Here is a 24,954-nt window from a genome sequence, read left to right as displayed (position 1 = left end):
CATCATTCCACAACCCAAAGCAGTGCCAAGACAAGGACTGAGGCCACCAGCACCTCAGGTGTGGGTTTGGGAAGGAACCAGCCCCAAAGGGAGCTTGGCTGTGGGGAAGCGGGGTGAGAAGCAGCAGGAGAAGGAGCAGCTGCTCTGTGTCCTGCCATGCCAATGGCTGAGCTCCATCCAGCCCCATTCCCACCTCCACAGCAGCAACAGCTCGCATGTGGCACATCTGCCTGGCTGGGACACACAGGGGGACCTACTGCAGTCACCGGTACAGGAGCGCCCAGCTCTGCCACCCCTTCCCCTGGCCTTCAGCTCCAGCTACAAGGCTCATCCTCCCCACCAAAAGGGTTCTTGCCTCATTACACCCTCCCTTCCCACTGCAGGGAACCTCACAAAGCAGCCAGGACTCCAACCAACCTCTTCAGTACAGACCTCACCCCTACCCCGACTCTTTCACTGCCCAAGACCAAGAGTAGAACACACAAAGGATGAGACCAGGTACAAAGTGCAGCTGGATGTCGGGGAGGTTTATTTTCCACCCCTTACCGTGGTGCCAACACACCACAGTTAATGTTTACTTAAAATATCTCCATTCACCTCTTTGTTCCTTGCTTGTCCACTCCCAATGTTTGCAGCCAACATGAGTGAGGCCAGGGGAGGGTTTAAGCCTAAAGCCAAGAGGCACTGCACTGGGAGGACACAGGACACACTGCTGAGCTGCTCCACCTTTCACAGACAATGAAAGGGCAGCACCAGTGGGGCACAAGGCTGCAGCCAGGCCTCGTGTTGAGGAAGGGGTGTATGGAGATTACCCCGAGGTGAGCACTGTGGTACACAACTCCCACTGGAAAGGCATCGGGCAGAGCATCCCAAAGCAGATGGAGGCTATTTAATGGTGGCTGTGCTGTTCAGTTCTGCTCACGCCTCATGGTGCACATCAGGGGCTCACATCACTGGTACCCCACCAGCCTGCTCAGCCTCAGGCCTTCTTCTTATGCTTCTTCTGCTTCTTCTTCTTCTTCTGGGCCTTGCTGCCCTTTCTTGAGTGCTTTCTCCTCTTGCTGGCTGTCTGAGCCCCATCACTGTCTGAGTCTGAGCTGTCTGAAGCCGATGAGGAGGAGGAGGAGGATGATGAGGAGGAGGAGGGCTGATGCTTGTGCTTCTTTCTCTTCTTCTTCTCCTAGAAAACAAAGGAGAACAAGTTAAGGTGGGAAACCTGTCACCTCTGCGCACCAGGGCAGTGAGAGACGCTGCAATGAGCCCTGTGACAAGCTGTGACAGGGACAAGCCCATTCCTACCTGGGATGTGCTCTCAGCTCTGACCCATGAGGCTGGATTCAGCTACTGCTCTGTCCAAGCTGCAGTGAGCAGAGGAGGGTGTCAGGGTGTAAATCCCAGCCTGAAAACTGTCAGTTAGGTCACAAGAAGAGAGCCCCTGCTCCACAGGCAGAGCCTACTCTGTTATTTGAGGCTGTTAGTAATAGACATTGGCAGGATGCAGCCTTCTGGCCAACCAAACGGGTCTGTACAGCAGCCACATGGGCGTGAGCACCATCCCCACATCTCCAGCAGCCCCAGACCAGGCAGCGCAATGTGCAGACGTGCTGGAGCACTCCCAACACACCCTTCCCCTTTCGGGAAAGCCCAAGCCCAAGCAGTGCCAGTCAGAGGCTCCCTGGGGTGAGGGTTTTGTGCAAGCCCTTGCACAATCTCCAGGCAGATTGCACAGCCTCTCCCTTCCCCAGCACAGCAACATCGAGCCTCTGGGCTGCGCTTCTGCAAAGCCCTGAAGCAAAAGATAAGCAGAGCTCAAGAGATGACGTTTAGATGCAGGATGAGAATGGCTGGTGCTGGAATAAAGCTCCTGAGGAAGGTGGAAATGGATCTAAACCCTCCATGTGGAGGCATCTGACTCCCAAGTGGAGATTACTCCAAGATGAGCACCATGGTACGTATCTCCCACTGGAATGTCATTGGGCAGAGCATCCCAAAGCAAAGCAGAGCATCACAGCAAAGCTTTCTCCCTACACGTCCCTTTTCCTTCCTGGACACATCTTCTCTAGCCTGGTGTCATCCTGGGGTTGTAAGAACAAAGCCTGCAGTCGAGATGGCACAGCAGCACTGCAGCTGAAGGTCAAAGCAGAGCATGAGCAAGGAGCCATGGCACTGCCCTCCACACTGGCCACCACCTCGGGAGGGCTGAGCTCTGTTACAGCAGTCATGAGTTGGCTGAGCCTGTGCCAAGAGGTGGGGGAAGTGCAGGATATTCACTTCAATGCATCAATTAAGGCATCGTTACAGGTTGGGCAGAGACTGGATGGAGCAGCCTGAGGAGAAGGCCTTGGGGTGCTGGGTGAGAAGATCCCCATGACCCAGCTTCAGGGAGCGCTTGAGCCCAGAACCCCCCCATGGGCTGGGCTGCACGCCCAGAGTGGGAGCAGCAGCTCAGGGAGGGGATCCTGCCCCTCTGCTGCGCTCTGAGGAGACTCCCACTGCAGTCCTGATCCAGCTCTGGGGCAACAGCACAAGAGGGACGTGGAGCTGCTGGAGCGAGGCCAGAGGAGGCCATGGAGATGCTGCAAGGGCTGGAGCAGCTCTGCTCTGGAGCCAGGCTGAGAGAGCTGGGCTGGGGCAGCCTGGACAAGAGAAGGCTCCTGAAGGGGAGACCTGAGAGCAGCTCCAGTGCCTAAAGGGGCTGCAGGAAACCTGGAGAGGGGCTTGGGACAAGGGCCTGCAGGGACAGGCCAAGGGGAATGGCTTGAACCTGCCCGAGGGGAGACTGAGATGAGCTCTTAGGCAGAAGCTCTTCCCTGTGAGGGTGCTAAGGCACTGGCACAGGGTGCCCAGAGAAGCTGTGGCTGCCCAATCCCTGGCAGTGTTCAAGGCCAGGTTGGACACAGGGGCTTGGAGCAAGCTGCTCCAGTGGAAGGTGTCCCTGCCCATGGCAGGGGTTGGAGCTGGATGAGCTTTAAAGTTCCTTCCAGCACAAACCATCTTATGATTCAGTGTAAACTGATGTGAGACCTTTACCCCCCATGGCCAGCCCTGTGCTTATCTGGTGGTGCTGGAGCAGGTGGAAACAGTTGCCCACCCCAATCATTCTGGGCTGCTCAGGTCTCTTATGTATCTGGCTCTTTGCCACTGTTCCCTCATGTAATCACAGGCTCATTCTCTCTCCCTTGGCTTAGCTCCTGGGTGCTCTGGTGTCCTCAGCCAAGGAGGTGGCCTCTCTGAGGACTCCTTGTCCTGTGGCTGGCGTAACTGTGCCCTTGGACTTGCTTCTTTCTGCTTCCTTGTGAAATGAGGGCACGGCCCCAGCATCCCTGCCAAGGCAGGGGTGATACAGCAAACCTCTTCCAGTAACACACTGCAAGCCCAAGGGTACCCTTGAGGTTGGTGGGGACACTCTTGGCAAGGAAAGGAAGCAGAGTGCTTGGCTTGGGGCTCCAGGCTTCTCCCATTACACTCTGCTCTGCAGGAGAATGTAGAACATGTGTTTTATGCTTGGGACTGGCACTTGACTTGGGTCTATCTCCCATTGTGCTGCTCCCCAAAACCTGTGCAGGACCCTGCTCTGAACACTCCCCATTATTCACCCTCTTGCAGTTAGAGGTGGTGGTGGTGGGAAGCTTGGCTTTTCATCTGCCTTACCAAGGCTTTTGCTGGTGTAGTGATCACAGAACGACAGTGGTTACCAGTGAGGGACCACAAAAAGGAGGGAGGTAGCTCATTTAACATGAAACAGAACAACTCTTTTAGGGAGGTAGAAGAGCAGAGACAACACATGGACAGAGCTGCACATGGAGCAAAGAGGCCTCTGGGACTCCAGGGGGGAGAGCAGAGGTGAGTTCACTCCACACCTAACAAACCCCTGGCAGGGAACAGGTTTGTGCAGTTCCACAACAGCACCACGGTCATGGATGTCACCAAAACTGGAGGGTCTGCATTTTATCATGGGACAAGACCGCATTACAAAGTCCCCCACCCCCAGATGAAGGGCAGAAGGAAGCTGTAAGTGTCTTTAGAAGAAAAGGCTGGTAAAGAGTTAAATCTCCCAGAGAAAGGGATGCAGCAAGGAGAATTTTCTCAAGCTTTTCCAGCCCGTGCACATGGTGAGAAAGTTTGACAAGACCTTAGCAAGTGAGAGAGTTCCATTCCGGAGCTTGGGAAACTTTCTCACCATGGGAAGGCTGAAGACAGGACAGGATGTCACACACGTTCCTTCAGGATTGCAGGGGGAATGGAAGGACACACATGGATATTGTGCTGGCTGAAAAAACAACCCAGTCCCTGTCCCCTTTCGGGGGACTTCTTACAGGCAAAGTGCTCACAGCAGCACAGGAAAAGCCCTTTCCACGCAGCAATGGAAGTACCACAGCACATGAGCGTGCACTGGGCTATGGATACTGCAGGGAGCAAACCAGCAGGCAAGAGGGTAAAGGGGTCCCCCCTACAAGAAAGCTGGAGAGGGGCTTTGGACAACTATTTGATGGATACCACCAGTGTCAGGATCCAGCCCAGCTGGACCAGGACTGCAGGGGGGGGTCTCCCCAGAGCACAGCAGAAGGGCAGGATCCCCTCCCTGAGCTGCTGCTCACACTCTGGGGGTGCAGCCCAGCACACGGGGGGGTTCTGGGCTCAAGTACACACTGAAGCTGGGTCATGGGGAGCTTCCATCACCCAACAAGCTGCTCCAAGACCCAAGACCTGCTCCTCAGGCTGCTTCATCCAGTCTCCCCCAGCATGTGGCTGTGCTGGGCATTTCCTACTGCTCTACTTACATTAAAAAACAAGCTAAAGGGGACCACAACACCCACCAGGGTCTCTCCTGCCCTTTGCAAGGCAAGGTGCCTCAAGCTATGCTTAGAGTTCATTCCTTGTAAAGGTATTTGAGATAAGACAGGAGTGTCCAAAGCTCTCCAAAGCATTTAAACATTTTTGTCAGACTCTTTCAGGGAGCTATGGCCTCATTCAGAGACTTTATGCCTGTGTCCTTGTGAAAAACTGGAATGGATTTCCAGGTATCTCTCTCTGTGCATCTCCAGAGGTGCCAGTGATCCTTCTGGGAGGGTTTATACTTAAAGAGAACAAGCAAAAAAGCGGAATTCCACTCCCCACCATTGAATTCCAAACAAGAATCAGAAGGCATTAGTGCACCCTGTGCTGAAGGTCCAGTCAGAATTAATCTGATGAACAGAACCTACTCTATGGCACTAATAAATGCAGAGTTCAGGTAAGCACAGAGGACAGTAAGGAAACAGCACAGTGTGTGAAGAGCTGGGCCCTAAGCTAATGCCATGTAAGAACTGGTAAAACAAGCACCAGCTACAAGGGAGAATGGGCTGAGGCTTGATGAGCCACAGGTCACTGAGCAAACAACAAAGCGAGGTGTGGCTTTGACATGAAGAGACAACATCTGCGAGGAGAATGCCCGGAAGCCTTTTCCAGGTGGGAGGAGGAGCAGCAAGTCTGCCCAGAAGGCATCACAGGTCCCATTTACTGCACAGTTCCAACAACCATCTGCAAACTACCCCAGGGATGAGTCAATGTGAGCAGAAAATGGGAGGCTTTGTAGAAGTTAACTAAAGGGGCTACTCCTACAGTTGAAACTGCAGATCTGCTCTTGAAAGACAAGAGAAGGAAGAGGAATGGGCAGGGTTCATGTCTTTCAGCACACCTGCCTCCCACACGAGCCCAGCATAGGCATGCTCCTGGTTCCCATGGGAGCTCCTTCACCCTGGGACCCAAGGAGTAAAGTGAAAGGACAGAGCCAAGTGCTGCTGGAGCCAAGCTGAGAGAACTGGGCTGGGTCAGCATGGAAAAGAGAAGGCTCCTTAAGAGGAGACCTTAGAGCAGCTCCAGTGCCTAAAGGGGCTGCAGGAAACCTGGAGAGGGACTTTGGGCAAGGGCCTGTAGGGACAGGCCAAGGGGAATGGCTTGAACCTGCCCAAGGGGAGACTGAGATGAGCTCTTAGGCAGAAGTTCTTAGTTCCAAGAAGTGGAAGGTGTCCCTGTCTGTGGCAGGGGGCTGGAGCTGAAGGAGCTTTAAGGTCCCTTTCAACACAAACCATTCCATGAGTCTATGAGGCCAGAGTATCTCTGCGGGGAAGAGAAAGAGCATCCAGAAAATTCAAGGAAAGATCAGACCAAGGCAGGCAAAAGTGCTGATTGTGAGCAGCCAAAAGTATTCATGCCTTTGCCATGACACTGAAGGGATATAGGTAAAGAGCAGTTCCTTGTCTACTCATTTGAAAATAAAGCTCTGCATTCATGTTACAGCACTGGATGGGATGAGGCAATTTGCGCTAGGTAGAATGAGCTATTTCTACTGTGTGTAACTCCCCCGGGGCTCCAGGCAAACAGGGAAGCACAAGGAGGCTCCCAGACAAGCTCACAGCAGGCACTCAAGACAACAAGAGAGCTATTCACACCAAGGATCCCACATCCTGCCTCTAGAAAGCTCAAAGCAGCACTGGAAAACATCAGAAAACTTTTGATCTCCTCCTTGAGAAGGGAAGAGGATCAAAGGAAGCAGCAGGACTGAAAGGAAAGCTGTTAATCCAAAAAAACCCAACCCCAAAACTAGTAACAAATTCAGGATAGTGACCCAGATCTCTTGTAGTCTCAGCAGGGAGACTTCACCAGGAATCCCCACCCCAGTGGACAGGCACTGGTACAACAAGGAGCTGTTTGCACACCTCAGTGTCACTTCTCCCTCCATAACATTTAAGTAACAGTTACACAAGCAGTGTTCCAGGCCAGGCTGCACAGAGCTTTGGAGCAAACTGCTCTAGTGGAAGGTGTCCCTGCACATGGCAGGGGGTTGGAATTGGATGAGCTTTAAGGTCCCAGATGGAACAGCTCAGGATGGAACCAGGCAACAGGATCTACAACCAAGGGTGATCCTGTTGCTGCTACTGGATCCAGAGCAGTACTGGGCAAACAACTGCAAAATAGGCATCAAATGAACACAAGCTTCATTTTGTACCGACTGTAGAGCAGGAACAAGGTTGGCACAGGGCTGGGGCTGCACAAGGGAAGTCAACACACACGTGGCTCTTCCCCAGCACAGCCACCATCTACAACCACAGACAGCTCCAGCTACCCCATCTCTCTTCAGCAAGAGTGTGCCAAAGTGCCAGAAACCACATTACCAGTGAATAACATCACTGCATGTGACACTTCAGCCACCAGTGTCAGTCACTCTGAACTGGTCTGAGTCCTGCCAACAAAACAGACTTCTCCATTCCCCCATCTGCAGTCTCTCCTGCTGCGATCAGTCCTGGCTTAACTCCACAGCGAGCCTGGGAGAACTAAGCCCTCAGAAGTTAGTCTTTACTCTGCAATTGCTAACACTGTCCTTGTCCCTTTCCTGTAAAACCCAAACCCACCACCTCTTCTGCCTGTTGCCTCTCTCTAGGGATACAGACTGGTCACAGAGCTGGAAAAAAAGAGAGGAAAGAAGAAAGAGGGCAGGCTTTGCAAGTGTAATTGAAAGTTGGACTCCAGCTGTGAAGGGGCTGATGAAACTGTTTGTTTACTGAAGTCTAAAGTTGGAATACTCGATGCTGTACAAACACACTGACCAGCTCCTGGTTTGGATTCAGGTTTCCCCTATGCTTTACACTAGCTCTGAAGACAGAGCTCAAACACTGGATGCAAAACATCTCTTATCTCTTGACATTTTCCCATGGACAAGAATTGCTGCAGAGCCTGGAAGTGGAGCGTGCTACCTGTGCAAACACAACTGGTGCTTTTCCCCCACCGTGGGGGCAGATAAGCCCAGAGCACATGGCACCGCCTGGGTCAGGCCACCCGCTGCAGGGCACAGCCAGTGCAGATTAAGGACAGGGCAGGGCAAGAGGGGAGAGAAGAGAGGATAAACAGGGAAATAGGTTCAGGGAACTGGAGCAATTTCTATAGAGCCTCACAAAAAGCAGGGTAAAAATAACCCTTTTCTCACTAAAATACCTTTTGAGGACTGTGTTACAGCACAAAACCACCTTCAAGATGGTTTAACAAGAATAAAGGGAGAAAGTATGAGAATGACCCAAAGGACTGCAGAGTTTTTTGCTTTGCTCCAGAGCTGAGCCACTTCCTCAGCCCAGAACTGGCTGCTCACAGCCACGGTGCTGTAGCAACGCAGATGTAGTCGCACAGGACAAATGTGGTTCATTATTCCAGGCCAGCAGCAGGGCACCTTGTACCTTTTTCCTTTTCTTTGCAGGCTCATCAGCCAGGCTGGTCTTTTTCTGTCTTTCATGTGCTGCTGCCACCACCTCCTCTTCCTCCTCTTCTGGAATGAGGCTGTATTTGGTACCTCCAGGCTGCACATAACACTCCTTGGCAAAATGACCTGGAAAAGAGTGTTTGAAGGAGAAAGCCACCTCTTTTTTACTATTATTCTTTTGTTAAAACTCTATTTCAGACACCTAAAGTGCTGCCAATGCTCACCTTATTAAAACACAGAGAACCCATAGTCTGACCCAGCCTCTCAGCTAGTTTAACATGCCCTGATTAAACAAGCCAGGAGCAAACACAACCCAGGTCATTCTGGAAAGATGAGTCAGGAGAAACTCTAAGATGCTCCTGTCTGAACAGGGCAACTGGTAGAAACATGCCTCTGCAAGGTCTTAAACAGGGAAGGTGGATGGGAAAGAGTAAATTGGTGTGACAGACACCTGGTAATGAGACCAAAGCCACAGGCAATGAGAGCAGCTCATTCTGCTTCAATCCTTTCTACTCTGGAGACATCAGCCCTACACACAGTTGTAATGGAAGCTGCATCTGCCCACCCACCCCTTAGAGGGGACACCACTGTTAAAAACCAGACTGGAAACGCACAGAATACAGTTTAAAGTATAGGGGATTCTTTAAAATGGTATTTTAAATAGTTAACCACCACTGCAGAGAACCAGATCGCTACTAACCTTCTCCAGAACAGCATTAACTAGTTACCCTGTGGCTCTGTGGTGAAGGCACGTGTATTTCTTCAAATGCCTCATTAACAAGAGGCATTAACACAAATCTTGTGAGAAGAGACCCTGTATGGACCTGCACTCAGCAGGAAAGTTCTCTATAGGAAGCTCAAATGTGACTTCTACAGAACTTCAGCCAAGTCTTTCTTTTTCATAAGAGACAGAAAACAGAGCTCTCTAAGGCCCATGGAAGCAAAACTCAGCCCTCACACACACCATGAGCAGGATGTGGATACAATCCAGCCTACAGGTCACTACCTGGCTCGAACAAGGCAGCCCATGAACATACCTCTGCAGCCACACTTCTTGCACACGGTGTTCAGGACAGCTTCCAGTGTGATCTTCTGACTCGTGTAGTCCCTGAACGTGCGTCTTCTCCTCTCATCCTGACTGGAAAGGGAAGGACAGTTCCATTTTCAATCCACTCTCATCTCTAAAGAGTTACACAACCTAAACACAGTTGTTTCCAAATGTTGCTCTAGAAGTCCCACAAGTTAAACCAAAGAATGGAGCTGAGCAACTGCTCATGACAACACAGCACATTCTTAACAGTGTACTGCCCATCATCATCTGCTTCTGAGGCGAACTGAGCGCTCTCTGCACAGAGCGGACAAACACAGGGAGCTGCAGATATATCCTTTATGCTAACATCTTATTTGGTATGTGAACACACATCTGTAACTCACCCAGTGTGAAAATAAAGTGATTTTGTATTTAACAAGGGCCTTTGGAGAAAGGCCTATCCAAAGGACAAGGGGGAGTGGCTTTAACCTGCCAGAGGGACGATGGAGATCTTCTGCTCTTAGACAGAAGCTCTTCCCTGTGAGGGTGCTGAGGCGCTGGCACAGGGTGCCCAGAGAAGCTGTGGCTGCCCCATCCCCGGCAGTGCTCAAGGCCAGGTGGGATGGGGCTTGGAGCAACTGGTCTAGTGGAAGTTGTCCCTGCCCATGGGAGGGTGGTGGAACTTTAAGGTGCTTTAAGGTCCCTTCCAACCCAGACCAGGCTGGGATTCTGATCTGCAAGAGTTGTCATCAAAAGACAAAAAAAGAGCAATAAAAAGTAGATAAAGAAGCTCTGAAACACTCAGTTACAATTTGATTTCTTAGTATGTGAAGTGAGACAAATGCCCAGCTGGAGCAATAGTCCTTCCTGCACAAGTTAATGCCCATCATGACAGGAATGAAAATCCTGCTGCAGTGTAAAGGGCTGGAACTTGCTGCAGCCTTTTCCTGCTCCTGCCTCTAGGGAGTGTAGCCAAGGGATTGCCTTCAGCCAACCCTCCAGCCAGACATCACCAGGCTGAGGCTGGGCCTCCCACCCTCCATGGGAGCGGAACTCTAGGATGAGCATGGCAGGAGAGGCAGGAGGACAAGGCAGAAGCAACCTGGCTGGTCTGTCAGATCCTGCTCAATAGATTTACCTACTCAAGGGAAACATTGTTTGGATCGAGGTCTTTTCCTGTGCCTTGGTTAACAACCTTCATGGAGAGGGAAAGCTTCAGCTTGTCATCCTTCATCTGAAAGGGAGGATTCATGACAACATTGTTAATTAAAGCCTTGTGTCTGGAGGCCTATTGAGAAGTCTGGTTAGCAAAGAGCAGCACCACAAGGGATACTGCACCAAAGTGTTGTTCTGTCTGTAGCTGCATTTAGTATTGTAGCAAATAAACCTGGTTCTGCTCAGCAGCTACTTCAGTCATGAGACAAGCTCAAATATAGAACTATAGAACCACAGAATCAACTGGGCTGGAAAACACCTTCAAGATCATCAAGTCCAACCATTCCCCAGCACTGCCAAGGCCACCACTAACCAATGGCACTGAGGGCCTCAGCTACACGGTGTGTGAACGCTTCCAGGGAATTTTAAGCCAAAAGCTTTGATGAAGTCCCTGCTCTGCTACAAGCCACCAAAGCCTTGTGCCCAAAGTCATGTCTGGAGGTAAAGAGAATCTACCTGTGTGTAAAACAAGAGGCCCTCGAATGCCAACACAGCACCAGAAACAGCCCCTCAGGACAGCTCTCAGTGGGTTTGCAGGCTATCGTATCTACAGAGCACTGAGGAAACAAGAATGAACATTACCTCCTTCCCAATCAGCTTCACCCACACTTTGTCTCCAACATCTACTATCTCCGATGGCTTATCCACGCGGCAGGAGGACATGTGGGTCCTATGGACTAGGCCTGGGCATGGGTTTGGAAGAGAAGGAGAAAAATTAAGCCAAGTCTCCACTGAAGCTCAGTTTTGCCCTCTGGATCTGCAGTCTGCCAAGTGGGCTGGATGCTCATTTCATCTTCAGCTCATCCTGTCTTCATTTCTGAGTGTGTTTTATAATGTTCATGACATTAGTACAGCAGAACAGGTACAGAATTTATCAACAAACATTGAGGAGGTGCTCAATAACTCTTTGATTAACTGATTTCAACTGATCATGCCCCAAGGGTGCACACCCAAACCCCTTTGGAGACCACAGAGAAGCTGCTCAATGGTTCCCCTAAGCAAAATGAACCATTTCCTTCCCCCAGTACATTAAGCAGGTGAGAATCAAGTACTTGTAGCAATGAGACATGGCTAAGCTCATCAAGATCTGCTCCAAATAACCCAGAGAAGCAGATCCTCCAAAGCAACATCTTTGTACTCAAAACACCGGATGCCCATAAGGAACAGCACAGCAGGCAGTCACAGCTCTCCATTCCTGCCTGTCCCCACCCTGGGCACTGGGGCATAAAGAGCCTGTTTCATAGAATCAGACTGCTTTGGGTTGGAAAGGGCCTTAAGATAACCCAGTTCCAACCCCCTGCCATGGGCAGAGAGAGGCTGTGTGTGCCAGCACCTGACACAGCATCCACCAGGCACTGTTTCTTCTGCAAAAAGAGTTTGCTTCCTATGCAGGTTTCTCCACAAGCACCAAAGGAGCTGGCAATCAGCTCTTCCTGTCAAGTTTCGTATTTGAGCTTCACTTCAGTCACTTGTATTAACTCAGTTACATTGGACATTGAAGAACTCAGTTGGGCAAAGCAGAAAACTGCAAGAGATTACTGTAGTTCACCAAATACCTTCAAATGATTATCTAGACCATCCTGAAGTTACCAAAAAGCCTTCTGAGTCACTGTAGTATTCATGCAAACTCACCATCAGATTGCAAATACCTTCTGAGATGCCAATTTCTTCCTAATTTAGGAAAAATACCTTTTTCTGAGCTTTGGCTAAAAACCAGTGAGCCTTTCATGCCACAGACAACAGCTACACACCCCAATGGGAAACTACAGCTGAAGAAAAGCGCAGCAACAAACCTTGTTTTCTGCAGCCTGGGATTTTGATGAAGGCCCCATATTCTGTCACTGCAGCAACCTGGGGAGAAAAGTGACACAAAACCCTTGACAAAACACCCACTCTCAGACCACAGCTTAGAACAGGCATTAGAAGCCCATATGGTTCTCCTGCAGGTTTAGATATCAGAGCAGGTTAGAGAGAGCAGTGCTGGTTAACTCGGGAGTGGGTATAGTCAGCCAAGCACTCCATGTGAGTCAGATGACCACCTTGTGCATATATATACATATATATATTACACAATCTGCGTGATTTGGGTTGGAATGGACTTAAGATGGGCTTTAAGGGCCCATCCAGTTCCAACCCCCTGCCACAGGCAAGGACACCTTTCACTAGACCCAGAGATGAAGAACCCACAGCCTGCCCTTCCCCTGGGTCCTGACCACAGGCAATGCCCTCAGTACCTCTCCCTGGAAGATGGAGTAGAGCTCGGGCAGCACCTCCATGGCTGCAGCCTTGTAGTGTCCAGGTGAGAGCCACTCCAGCTGCCCCACAGCAGCTGAATTCACTTAGGGCATCACACATCCATCACCCGGGTGCAGGGAGATACCCTGGGAAGAAATAGTTGATTAATACATGAAGGCGCCTGCAGACAGGCTCATTCACAGGCAACGGTGGTTGTTTCATTGACTGCCTTGGGCTGGGAGGGGCTTTCAGTTCCATTCAGTGGGCAGGGACCCCTTCCACTGGAGCAGCTCCAAGCCCCTGTGTCCAACCTGGCCTTGAGCACTGCCAGGGATGGGGCAGCCACAGCTTCTCTGGGCACCCTGTGCCAGCGCCTCAGCACCCTCACAGGGAAGAGCTTCTTCATCTCCAACCCGAACCTCCCCGGGTTCAGTTTACGCCCATCGCCCCTTGCCCTACCGCCACATCTCGCCTCGACCTAAGCTACAACCAGCACCAACCCCCGAGCGCCCCGCGGTGCCTGTCACTGCGCTCCGGCCGCCCCTGCGCGGCTACCGCGTGTGCTCAGCGGCGGGGAGCCGGGCCCGAGGCGCGGCCGGGCCGGGCCTGCCCGGAGACCGCAGTGACAGCGGGTCCTCTCAGCGCCGCCCGCCCGCCGCCATTTTAGCCCTCCACACACACCCCCCTCACCTTGAAGCACCTCACACTCTCCCAATCACCAGGCGCAATGCTGCCGGGTGTCAGCTTTTATCCACTCAGCGTTACCCGTGTTAGGCTGCGCCCTCCCCATCAGCCAATCCGTGCGTGGAACACCCCCCCGACCCTCCGCGCCTCTCTGCCGTCACCTGCGCGCCGGATGCAAGCTTGAGGTTGTGGGCGGGCCATCCTGCCGCTTTCCACCAATCAGCGCGGCAGGACGCGGCGCGGCTGACCAATAGCGGGGCCGGCGGGCGCGCAGCGGACGGCAATGATCGAGCAGCAGAAGCGGAAGGGCCCAGCCGGGAGCCCCGGGCCCGGCCCCGCTCCGGGCCCCGTCGCCCCCCCCGGCACCGCCCCCGGGGCCTCCCCCCCGCCCGGCGCCGACCTCCCGATCGTGCCCGTGCCGGCCAAGCGGCCCCGCCATGAGCTGCCGGGGCCGCCGGGCGCGGGGGGCGGCGGGCAGCCCCCGCCAGGGGCCCTGCTGCAGGCGGTACGGCGGGAGGGGGGCGGGGTGGGCCGTGAGGGGACAACGGAGGGGAAAGGCCCCGGAGGATGTGAATGTGGGGCCGGGGGGCGGTGGTGGGGAGCGGTGGGCCCGGCCGTGCCCCGGCGCTGGTGCAGAGCTCCAGGGCTGGGGGGAGCGGCTGGAAAGTGCTCGTGGGTAAAGGGGCTGGAGTGGTGGAGCTGGGAATGAGCGGCTTGTGCCCAGCGAGCCCCCAGCGTCCGGGCCTGGGTCAGCACCAGCGCGGCAGCAGCGCCAGGGCAGGGACTGTGCCCCTGCACCGGGCACTGGTGAGGCCGCTCCTCGGATCCTGTGCTCAGCTCTGGGCTCCTCACTGCAAGAGAGACATTGAGGGGCAGGAGCGGGGCCAGAGAAGGGAATGGAGCTGGTGCAGGGCCTGGAGCACAGCAGGGATGGGGAAAGGCTGAGGGACCTGGGGGGTTCAGATGGAGCAGAGGAGGCTCAGTGGGGGACCTGATGGCTCCCTACAAGTGCCTGACAGGAGGATGGAGCCAGGAGGGGCTGGGCTCTGCTCCCAAGGAACAAGGGATGGGACAAGAGGAACCGGCCTCAAGCTGCACCAGGGCAGGTTTAGATGGAGCTGAGGAACAATTCCTGCCCCAGAGGGTGCTCAGGCATTGGAACAGGCTGCCCAGGGCAGGGCTGCAGGCACCGGCCCTGCAAGTGCTCACACACCATGGAGACAATGCCCTCAGTGCCATGGGTCAGTGGTGGCCTTGGCACTGCTGGGGAATGGTTGGACTGGATGAGCTTAAAGGTCTTTTCCAACCCAGTTGATTCTGTGGTTTCATGATTCTTATCGCTCTCACCCTCTTCCCATTGCCTCCACAGGGCCCCCCGCGCTGCTCCTCACTGCAGGCACCCATCATGTTGCTCTCAGGGCACGAGGGGGAGGTTTACTGCTGCAAGTTCCACCCCAATGGCAACACACTCGCCTCTGCTGGCTTCGACAGGCTCATCTGTGAGTACCAGGCACCAGGGTCCCAGCCAGTGATGGGTCCGTGGGGTTGGGGCTTGTACATCAGGTTGCTGGGGTGGAGCCCTCATCGTATTGGGTCCTGAGCTTCACCTTAGGGGTGTGAGAAAGGAGCATGAGCAGCAGCTCAGGGAGGGGATCCTGCCCCTCTACTGCACTCTGAGGAGACCCCCCCTGCAGCCCTGATCCACCTCTGGGGCAACAGCACAAGAGGGATGTGGAGCTGCTGGAGTGAGGCCAGAGGAGGCCATGGAGCTGCTGCGAGGCCTGGAGCAGCTCTGCTCTGGAGCCAGGCTGAGAGAGCTGGGCTGGGGCAGCCTGGAGAAGGCTCCAGGAAGACCTTATTGTGGCCTTTCAGTTGTTAAAAGAGGCCTATAAGAAAGATGGGGAGAGACTTCTTAGCAGGGCCTGTTGTGATAGGATGAGGGATGATAGGTTTAAACTAATAGAGGGGGAATTCAGGCTGGATGTAAAGAAATCTTTACAATGAGGGTGGTAAAACACTGGCATCAGTTGGAGCCTTTCAGGGCCAGGCTGGATGTGGTTCTGGGCAACCTGATCTCATTGAAAATGTTCCTTCCCATGGCAGTCAGTTGGAACTGGATGAGCTTCTGAGTTCCCTTCCAACCCAAGCTATTCTAGGTTTCTCTATCCCAGGACACTCAGATGGGGCTCATAGCTTGGTGTGCCCCAGTCTGTGCCTGCAGCACCCTGCAGAAACACAGCCTTTAGTGCTGTGGGTTGCTGAGATGGTTATTTTCATCATAAATTCAGCTTGAACTAGACCCATAAATCAGCTCAAACCAGCTCTGTCCTCCTGGGACTCACATAGTGCCTCTTTGTTGCTGTTCATCCCTGGTGGTGATGACTGTGGTGGTGATACAGGGCTCATTTTGCTGAATTCCTGGAGACCAGCCCTTTGCAGCAGGGAGGTGTTTCCATGTTTCCCGTTCTTCCCAATTCCCTCCCTTTCCCCCAGTGCTGTGGAACGTCTACGGGGACTGTGATAACTACGCCACGCTGAAGGGACACAGTGGGGCGGTCATGGAGCTGCACTACAACACTGATGGCAGGTAAGCTGATGCTGGTGGTACCTGGCCTCAGTCACAGCTCTTTCTGAAGGTGCTTTCTGCTGGCTGGAGTCCCACCACATCCTCTGCTTGGTCCTCATACGGCCAGTGCTTGTGGTGTGGCTTTCCCAGACAAGGAATGGTGCCAGCTTGGGCTTGAGCAAAGTCATTACTAGTAGCCTTGATTTTGGTCTGGAGGAGCAAAGGAAAGTTAATGTTGGTATCTGGGAGGCACTGGGGAGGGAAAGAACATGAGCGGGTTATTTGTATAAGCCTGAAACAATCCAGTCTTGGTATTCAGAGGATATCTGTTGGCTTAAAAGACCGTTCCACTGTTGCGTCTAAGCCGTTACCACTCAGTTTTCCTTCCAGGTAGTGTTAGAGAAAGCAGAAATCCAATGTCTGTGTGTCTAGAAACGGGGTTGCCTCCAGTGTAGCTGCCCCACCACCAGTCAGCCTCTTCTGAAACACCACCTTTGTCTTGGTGCGTGGAGGAGATTCTTCTCCATGGCTTATTCCCACCTTTGATCACACAACTTGAGAGTTAAAAAGGTGGGAGGGAAGAAGTGTTCCTGAAATTGGGATCCTCACAGTGACTCTCCTTTGCAGCATGCTCTTCTCAGCGTCCACAGACAAAACAGTGGCTGTGTGGGACAGTGAGACTGGAGAGAGGGTGAAGAGGCTGAAGGGCCACACATCTTTTGTGAACTCCTGCTACCCAGCAAGGCGAGGGCCCCAGCTCGTCTGCACAGGCAGTGATGATGGGACAGTGAAGGTCAGTGTGTGGTGGGAGGAGATAGTCTGGGCTGAAAGATGGCATCTCCGAAAGAGATTTAAGTGGGTTAAATTGAGCCTTTCATCACTGTTCTCATTCCTTTAGGTAACAACTTAGTCTTGAGAAATTAAGACATTGAAATCAAATTTGATTGCTCCTTTATCACTGTCATTCTCAGGGGGGTTATAGAGACCTCCTGAGATCTAAAGAGGGAATTTCAGGAGAGCACTCTGAGCCTCTGCCACGTGTGGCAGGGGGTAGGAACTGGGTGATCTTAAGGTCCTTTCCAACCCAAACCATTCTATGATTCTATGCATCCATGCAACTGTGTGTCATTTTGTCATTATCTCTGTGCATCTCTTATTGCAAGTGCTGTGTCTTTTCAGCTGTGGGATATCAGGAAAAAAGCTGCTGTCCAGACATTCCAGAACACATACCAGGTCCTGGCTGTGACGTTCAATGACACCAGTGATCAGATCATATCCGGAGGCATCGACAACGACATTAAGGTAGGACACCCTTATCCTCGCGTGCTTTTCCAACCATGCACACCTTTTCCATCCCATCTTCCATTCCTCAAGGCCAAATGTGGAAGCCTGTTGGTTAATTTTACAGTCACAAGAACCTCCTGTGTCTGACCTCGCTGTTGATGTAGGGCCAATAAGCTCTGAGGTAGTTGCTCCAGGGCTCTTTGCCATGTGACAGCCTGGGCAGCCCTGGCATTCCTGGCCATGTGTCCCAGTGCTGCTGTCACCCGCTGGAGCAGACATGGAATGCTGCTCTTCTGGCAGCGTGTGCCTGTCCTGGAGGCTCCAGAGCCATATATGAGGTAAACTAAAGAAAATGTGGTGACGCATCTGTACTCTATGACCTCTGCTCCAGTTTGCAGCTCACTTTGTCACCTGCTAGTGTGGAAAGTTCTTATTTAAGAGCGAGGTCAGGGTTTCATTCAGCTGGTGACTGAGATTCTCCTGATACTGCATGGTTTAATCTGTCTTCCTGGCCCTTTAGCCTCAGGCTCCAGCCTCACATCTCACCTAGGTGTGGGGAGCGTGTGCTTGTCACAGCGTGGCATCAGCAGAAGAACTGTTCCTACTGCTCCACTTTGGGAAAGAACAGTGGAATTTGGGGGATTAAACAACTGCTCTGTGCCATTAGTGTAATTTGGGAGCTGGGGGAGCTCTAGCCAGATGGAGAGGGATTCCTGCATGTGTGGGGCTGCTGACATTAAACTCCTTGGTGATTGAGCATGTTCTAAGGGGCAAATTCCACTTCTCCTAATACACACATAAATTCTAGTCTCTTATTTTAGCCATTCAGACCTCCCCAGCTGGAATCAAAAGCTGATGTTTGCTGTGATCAGTACCTGTGTGAAACACTTTGGAACCATGAGTTCCAACAGTCCTGGCCATGTTGTTGCTAAACCCTGCTTCTATTGTGTGTGAAGGTGTGGGACCTGCGCCAGAACAAGCTCACTTACACGATGAGAGGACACGCAGACTCAGTGACAGGCCTCAGCCTGAGTTCCGAAGGCTCCTACCTGCTCTCCAACGCCATGGACAACACAGGTACATCCTACCTGCTCTGAGGGCACAGCAGCCAAGGGCTGCTCTCTTGCACCAGCTTTGCACCACGCTTAGGAACAGCTCAGCTTGTGTGATGTAGAAACACAAGATCCAGCCATGGGGATAAGCTGAAGGGAGTCTGGCTCCAGAGATAAAACTGGAATTCTTGTTACAGCAGTGACAGTCGTGTCCTTTGCAGGGAGGGAGCAGCTGCAGCGTAGGGTTTGTCACGGCTCCAAAGGGCAGGGAGGACACACTGTGGCACACGTTGTTTGCACAGACAGTGGAACACAGCCTCAGCCTGGCTCTTGTCAGGGAAGTTTGGCTCTTTCCCTGCAGCGGGAATGACAGCAGATTCCAAACTGTCTCCTGGGGGGTGTTCAGTGAAGCTGTTCAGCACCGTGGTCAAGGAGTGTTAGAACAAAGAGAAGGTTCATGTAAGGAGATGGTGCCTCATTTATGTAAGAGTTGGCTTGGATTTTTCTCCTCCTTTTGGTGGGGTCTTGGTGTGATCATAAATGTCTGTGTTTTACCTTTCACACCAGCGCTTTCTGCAGGGGGAAGGAAGCTGCTGCTTTCCCTTTGCTTCTGGGGAGATATTTGTTAAAACTTCACTATGAGGGTGGTGGGACCCAGAGAAGCTGTAGCTGCCCCATCCCTGGCAGTGCTCAAGGCCAGGTTGGACACAGGGGCTTGGAGCAACCTTCTCTAGTGGAAGGTGTCCCTGCCTGTGGCAGGGGGTTGGAACTGAATGAGCTTTAAGCTCCTTTCCAACCCAAACTAGTCTGTGATTCTGTGATTCTATAGAGAAAACAAGGAGCTTTGCTCATTAGCAGCATGTCTTAGGGAAAGAAGCGTTCCTGAAGCTGCCCTGTGCCACCTTCAGCTGGTGACTGTGAGCTCTTGTGTTGCAGTTCGCATCTGGGACGTGCGGCCCTTCGCCCCTAAGGAGAGATGTGTGAAGATCTTCCAGGGCAACGTGCACAACTTCGAGAAGGTGAGTGTCCTGCAGGGCAGAATGTGGTGTTTGTGAAGTGCTGCTGCTATTAACTGCTCTCCAGATTGTTTCTTCGAGTTTCAACCGGAAAAGCTTTAATAAGAACTCAAAGAAAGATGAATGCACAAACTGGGATTCCAATTAAAGCTGCAGTAACCAGATTTCTTTGCTCACTTCACTGTAATTAGCTGTAAATTAAGTATTTTCTACATTTACTACCTACTTGGTGTGAAATAACAAGGCGCTGGATGGTGCCAGCCATACAGCCATAAACCAAAATCTGTAATTACCATCTCCTCGGGATCATTAAAGTGGTGCTTGTGATGTTGAAAGTCTCGTGGTGATCTTAACTCGAGTAGAAGGGGAAAACTAAATCTTCCTTTGCAAACAGATCTCTGCTTGTTCTTTCATTTTAGAACCTTCTGAGGTGCTCTTGGTCCCCGGATGGGAGTAAAATCGCAGGGGGCTCAGCTGACAGGTGAGTTGCTGCTGCTTTCCCTGTTACCGTGAATCCAGGCACTCCTGGAATGAATTGGATCATGTCGGCTGCCCTGATTACTACAATGATGTGTTTCTGTTGCCTGTGTGGCAGTGGAGGAGCACCATATAGTTGTAAAATCTTATTGTCAAAAGCTGTCAAGAGATCTGCATTACTGCTTATGTTCAACCATGGGATCCCACCTCAGGACCAGCAGATGACAGGAGCATGGTTGATGTTGGACTAGGACCCATGTAGTCATCCTCGCAGGTGCTTGTGAGACTTTTCAGCACCCAGGGAGTCTGGGAAGTGTGTGTAATCTGGGGGTTATACTGCTGAGGACCACATTAAGTGGTTAAATTACTGTGTGGCAGCTTGCACGAGGCACCAGTGGTGTTCCAAGGATCACTCTTGATCCTTGCTTTAATTCGTGTAACAAGAACTAAAGACCTGGCTAAATGAGGCACCAGTGGTGTTCCAAGGATCACTCTTGATCCTTACTTTAATTCATGTAACAAGAACTAAAGACCTGGCTAAATTAGCACATATTAGGCTTTACAATGAGAGATTCTGTAAACTAAAGCAGCTGAGGAGTGGAAGGGGCAGAGGGAGGAAGCCAGCAGAGGGTCCATGCCAGACACTGAAGGTCACTGTGAAGGATACCAACTGCCACTGGAGCAAATCCAGACGCACCCTCAGTGCTATGGAGACAGGAATTCCTGCAGGCTGGAGGCCAGGACCTGGAGCAGTAATCAGCAGATTAATGAGTTTCTGACAGAGGAGAGGGAGAACTTTAGCTCTCATTGGCCAGATATAGTGGGGCAGCTGTCACAGCAAGTGGCTGAGCTGTGACTCCTTTGCAGCACATGGTGGAGCGATGCCTGTGTCCCTCCAAGCGGTGGGCCATTGGGTTAGTTCTGCAGATGCTGGTGTAGCTCTGAGGTCTGACTGTAGCTGTGATGCTGTTCCATGGGGAAGAGCAGGCAGCCGGGTCCCAGGGCAGGTTAGACAAGGCTGTGCAAATCCTTCTGCCATCTCTTGAGCTTTTCAGTTTGGTTTTGAGGAGTTTCTGCTGGGAAAGCAAAGCAAGGTTAAATAAATGTGTCATTTGTCTGTGTACAAAATAACTCCTCAGTGGTCAGAACCACAGAATCAACTGTGTTCGGGAAGACCTTTAAGCTCATCCAGTCCAACCGTTCCCCAGTGCTGCCAAGGCCACCACTAACCCATGGCACTGAGGGCCTCGTGTGTGAACACTTGCAGGGATGGTGACTGCAGCCCTGCCTTGGGCAGCCTGTTCCAATGCCTGAGCACCCTCTGGGGAAGGAATTGTTCCTCAGCTCCGTATAAAGCTCCCCTCCACACCAGGAGCTGGATCTGTGTCAGGCCGGGTGCTGAGCCAGTGCAGGGATGAGCTGTTGGAGGAGGGCAGTTGCTTTCCCTCCTCAATGCACTCACAATGCCTCTCTTGTAGGTTTGTGTACGTGTGGGACACCACATCCAGGAGGATTCTGTACAAGCTGCCAGGCCACGCTGGGTCAGTGAACGAGCTGGCCTTCCATCCAGAGGAACCCATCAGTAAGTGCTCTCCACCTGAAGTCAGAAGGGGCTATAGTTTCAGGGCTGCTTGAACTGCTCATCCTCTGGGAAACAGCCCCACAGTTGCTTGTGGCCCAGAGCCCTGAGTAGCACACAGATCTCATGGAATCCCAGCCTGGTTTGTGGTTTAAGGATGACCTTAAAGTTCATCCAGTTCCAGCCCCCTGCCGTGGGCAGGGTCACTTTCCACTAGAGCAGCTTGCTTTAAGCTCCCTTCCAACCCAACCCAGTCTGTGATTCTATGCTCAGCGACACAGCAGCGTGTGAGTTCACATAGAAACAACCAGACCTCTCCTGGGCTCAAATGAAGCCGTTGTCAGTGTCAAGAGTGGCGCTTCTGGCTTGTTCTTGTGTATTGAATCCCCTGAAGAGCCTTTTGGAGATGGAGGTGGTGCTTTGGAGCTGAGCTCCAGCTGCCTTTACCCTGCTCTGGATCACTACCACCGCCATCGAGGCTTCCCTGGGCAGCCTGTGCCCTCTAGCGGCCTGCAGGCCCCCGGCAGCATCCAGGCTGTGAAAACAACCCCTTGGGATGCTCCAGAGCGCGCTACCAGCGTGTTCATACATCTCTCTTTACTGCTTTCCTGCTCAGATGTTGCAGGCAGTGTGTGGTTATGCCTGTCTGGGGCTGGGGGAATGGCAACCATAGTGTGCAGTGGTCAGAGGAGCAATTCCAGGGGGTGGTTTTGGGGAGAAAATGCAATTTGGCTTTATAGCTCACAAGCAGGAAATGAAATGAGTTCAATTCCAACTCTGTGTGTTTTGTGGAGATCCCAAACTGTTGTGTTTAACACATCCCCCTTTTCCCATCTCTCTCCTTCAGTTCTCTCTGCATCCAGTGACAAAAGGCTGTACATGGGGGAGATCCAGTGAAGCCAACAAGGAGATGGGATCCATGATCCTTGGTTTACAGAGGTGGGATTGACTTTGCCTCTTGCTGGTGCCAGACCCCCTGACACTGATGGCACTGGGAAAACGCTGAAGCAGCTCAATGTGACAAACTGCCCTCCTCAGGCTGTAATGTCACTGTACGGCTTCCTTCCAACCTCCCTTCTCTGGGGAGGAAGGAAAAACAGGAATTGAAAGGTTTTGGCTGTACCACAGACGATAAAACCCTTCCCCAGATCACTTGAAATTGGTAAAAGTTGTTCAAGGTCCACATGTGGTTTGTATATTCCTTGTCCGTTTCTCTTGGGTTTTTTATACGGTGAAAAATAGATGGCTTTTTACAAGAACTGTGTGTGTGGGACTTGTTGTTCTGGTTTACTCTTCAATGTCCAACACTAAATCGAGCACTTGTATACACCCCAGGGAAACCACAGATGTTAACTCCATAGAACCACAGCGTGGTTTGGGTTGGAAGGGACCCTCACAGGGAAGAGCTTCTGCCTAAGAGCTCATCTCAGCCTCCCCTCAGGCAGGTTCAAGCCATTCCCCTTGGCCTGTCCCTGCAGGCCCTTGTCCCAAGCCCCTCTCCAGGTTTCCTGCAGCCCCTTCAGGCACTGGAGCTGCTCTCAGGTCTCCCCTTCAGGAGCCTTCTCTTGTCCAGGCTGCCCCAGCCCAGCTCTCTCAGCCTGGCTCCAGAGCAGAGCTGCTCCAGCCCTCGCAGCATCTCCGTGGCCTCCTCTGGCCTCGCTCCAGCAGCTCCACGTCCCTCTTGTGCTGCTGCCCCAGAGCTGGATCAGGGCTGCAGGGGGGTTCTCCCCAGAGCACAGCAGAGGGGCAGGATCCCCTCCCTGAGCTGCCGCTCACAGTCTAGGGGTGCAGCCCAGCACAAATGCATGCATACACAAGCACACACATGCACACAGGTGCAAACATGTATGTATCCATGCACACTCCCCTGCACGTGCACATTCGTACATGTACCCATGTGTACCTCCATGTACTCACAGCCCCTCAGACTGTCAGGGCCAGCACCAGGCCTTGGGGTCAGGGTGATGCTGTGTACCAGGTACCACAGCTCCAGGGGATTTGGGGCTGCTTTTCCCCCCAGTTCCCTGTCCATGGGTTCCCAGTCCCTCCCTCGGGCCTCTCTTGGCTCCCATCCCACACCGGAGCCACGGCAGCTCCGGGGCATCGCAGCAGCAAAGCGTTCAAGGCATAATCCAAGCACAGAGCAAATTGTTTTCTTGAACAGGTTCACTCCTCCAAGGGAGGTCTTTGCTTGAGAGATTTCCACTGTAAATTAAATCCTTCCTGGGATCCAGATAAACGGCCTCTGTGCGATAGAGCTGCTCTGAGCTTTCCTGCGTGCTGCTTCCCATGGGGAATGGAAAGCTGGCAGGGACCCCCTGCATCCTCATCCGCATCCTAGTCCTTGACCCTTCAGCATCATCAGGAGATCCGGGCTGGATGCAGATCCTGTGCTGAGTGCTGGGCACAACAGGGGCATCACTGGGAGGTCCTGGCTCAGCCAAGGGCACTCCTGGCCCTGCCTCCCTGTCCTTCCTCCAGTCCTTGTCCCCGTGCTGCTCGGAGGCTCCTAATGAATTGTGATAGTTACAATAAGCAAGCGATAACTTCTAAGAGGGTAGAAAACAATTATTTGCTCTGTTGGGAAATAGAGGATACTTTAGTGTCTATTTAATGGGAAACTAATTAAATTACATGAACAAGTGAATAGAAGTTTTTGGTTAATTATGAATTTTGCGAGCTACAAAGGCTCAATGCTGATGGGTTCTGTAATGTGCCAGGCTGCTCGCGAGACAGCCAGATAAGACGACAACGGAGTGAATAAGACTACAATGGTGTGAATGCATTTTAATTTATCAATTCAACATGAGGGAGAGGAACAGGGATCCATTAACAGTGATCCAAGGAATTCAGGGGGATTTGCAGTATGGGGGCTCATGAGGTTAAAATCGGGGAGGAATTGGTTAAATAGAGGGGTCTTTGCTGCTTTGCTCCATCGTGATCCTTCTCCTGGGGCTGGGAGCTGGAGGATGCCCCCCATGGGGTGACACGAGGGGTCCCATTGCTTGGTGTCGCTGTGGGTTGGGGCTGGTCCAGGTGAGGTGAGGAGGAGGAGGATGGGTTCAGGGTCAAGGCCAGCAGCAGAGGTGCTGGGTGAGGGCTGGGGACGGCTGCGCTGGCAGGAGGCTGATGCCCAGGTTTGGGGTCCCCATTGCTAATCTCCATCTAAACCTGCCCTGGTGCAGCTTGAGGCCGGTTCCTCTTGTCCCATCCCTTGTTCCTTGGGAGCAGGGCCCAGCCCCTCCTGGCTCCATCCTCCTGGCAGGCACTTGTAGGGAAGGGAGCAGTAAGGGTCATTGAGGTGCTTTCTTGCAACAGAAGAGGGAACAAAAGCCAAAGGTGGGTGCATTTCTCACCCGCAGCATAGATGAAGTCCTCTCCTCGCCTTCTAGGGAAGCACTTGACACGTTCTGTTGACCTTTTCTAATCTCCAATTGATTCCTCAGGAAGCTCCCCCTGCTCGGGAGCCATTGGATTGGGTTTTGTGGGTTTACATCAGGGCTTTTTGCCTTTTCCTGACATGTTTAGGAGCCGGACGGGCAGGCTGAGCTGGGCAGATTTGGCCAAGGAGATGCTGTGGGGTGCT

General features: G+C 52.5%; 2 protein-coding genes across 5 annotated transcripts; one reads left to right on the top strand and one right to left on the bottom strand.

The window, feature by feature from the left end:
* Positions 1–512: 512 nt before the first annotated feature.
* ZCCHC17 (zinc finger CCHC-type containing 17) lies at positions 513–13,460 on the bottom strand. 4 transcript variants are annotated; one of them, XM_065697951.1, is made up of 9 exons: positions 13,211–13,389; positions 12,710–12,856; positions 12,269–12,326; positions 11,058–11,158; positions 10,403–10,494; positions 9,268–9,368; positions 8,208–8,356; positions 1,300–1,358; positions 1,093–1,180 (listed from the first exon to the last, which is right to left on the bottom strand). In XM_065697951.1, the coding sequence occupies exons 2-8, from the start codon at positions 12,749–12,751 to the stop codon at positions 1,338–1,340; spliced, it is 564 nt and encodes a 187-aa protein (XP_065554023.1). In that variant the 5' UTR covers positions 12,752–12,856; positions 13,211–13,389; the 3' UTR covers positions 1,093–1,180; positions 1,300–1,337. The 4 variants fall into 4 exon arrangements, with proteins under 4 accessions (XP_065554022.1, XP_065554020.1, XP_065554021.1 ...); XM_065697950.1 differs by lacking the exons at positions 1,300–1,358; positions 13,211–13,389 and adding an exon at positions 13,401–13,460 and having other exon boundaries at positions 513–1,180; XM_065697948.1 differs by lacking the exon at positions 1,300–1,358 and having other exon boundaries at positions 513–1,180.
* A 184-nt stretch (positions 13,461–13,644) lies between these two features.
* Positions 13,645–22,627, top strand: SNRNP40 (small nuclear ribonucleoprotein U5 subunit 40). The gene is made up of 10 exons (XM_065697947.1): positions 13,645–13,899; positions 14,764–14,893; positions 15,888–15,981; positions 16,588–16,753; positions 17,140–17,262; positions 18,201–18,321; positions 19,233–19,315; positions 19,732–19,793; positions 21,268–21,371; positions 22,216–22,627. Exons 1-10 carry the CDS (start codon positions 13,678–13,680, stop codon positions 22,263–22,265), a joined length of 1,155 nt encoding a protein of 384 aa, XP_065554019.1. The 5' UTR covers positions 13,645–13,677; the 3' UTR covers positions 22,266–22,627.
* The last annotated feature ends 2,327 nt before the right edge of the window (positions 22,628–24,954 follow it).

The sequence above is a fragment of the Lathamus discolor genome, chromosome 18 (assembly GCF_037157495.1).
Source record: "Lathamus discolor isolate bLatDis1 chromosome 18, bLatDis1.hap1, whole genome shotgun sequence".
NCBI lineage: Eukaryota > Metazoa > Chordata > Aves > Psittaciformes > Psittacidae > Lathamus > Lathamus discolor.
The sequence above is the reverse complement of the archived record's forward strand: the minus strand, read 5'-3'. Positions and strand labels throughout refer to the sequence as shown.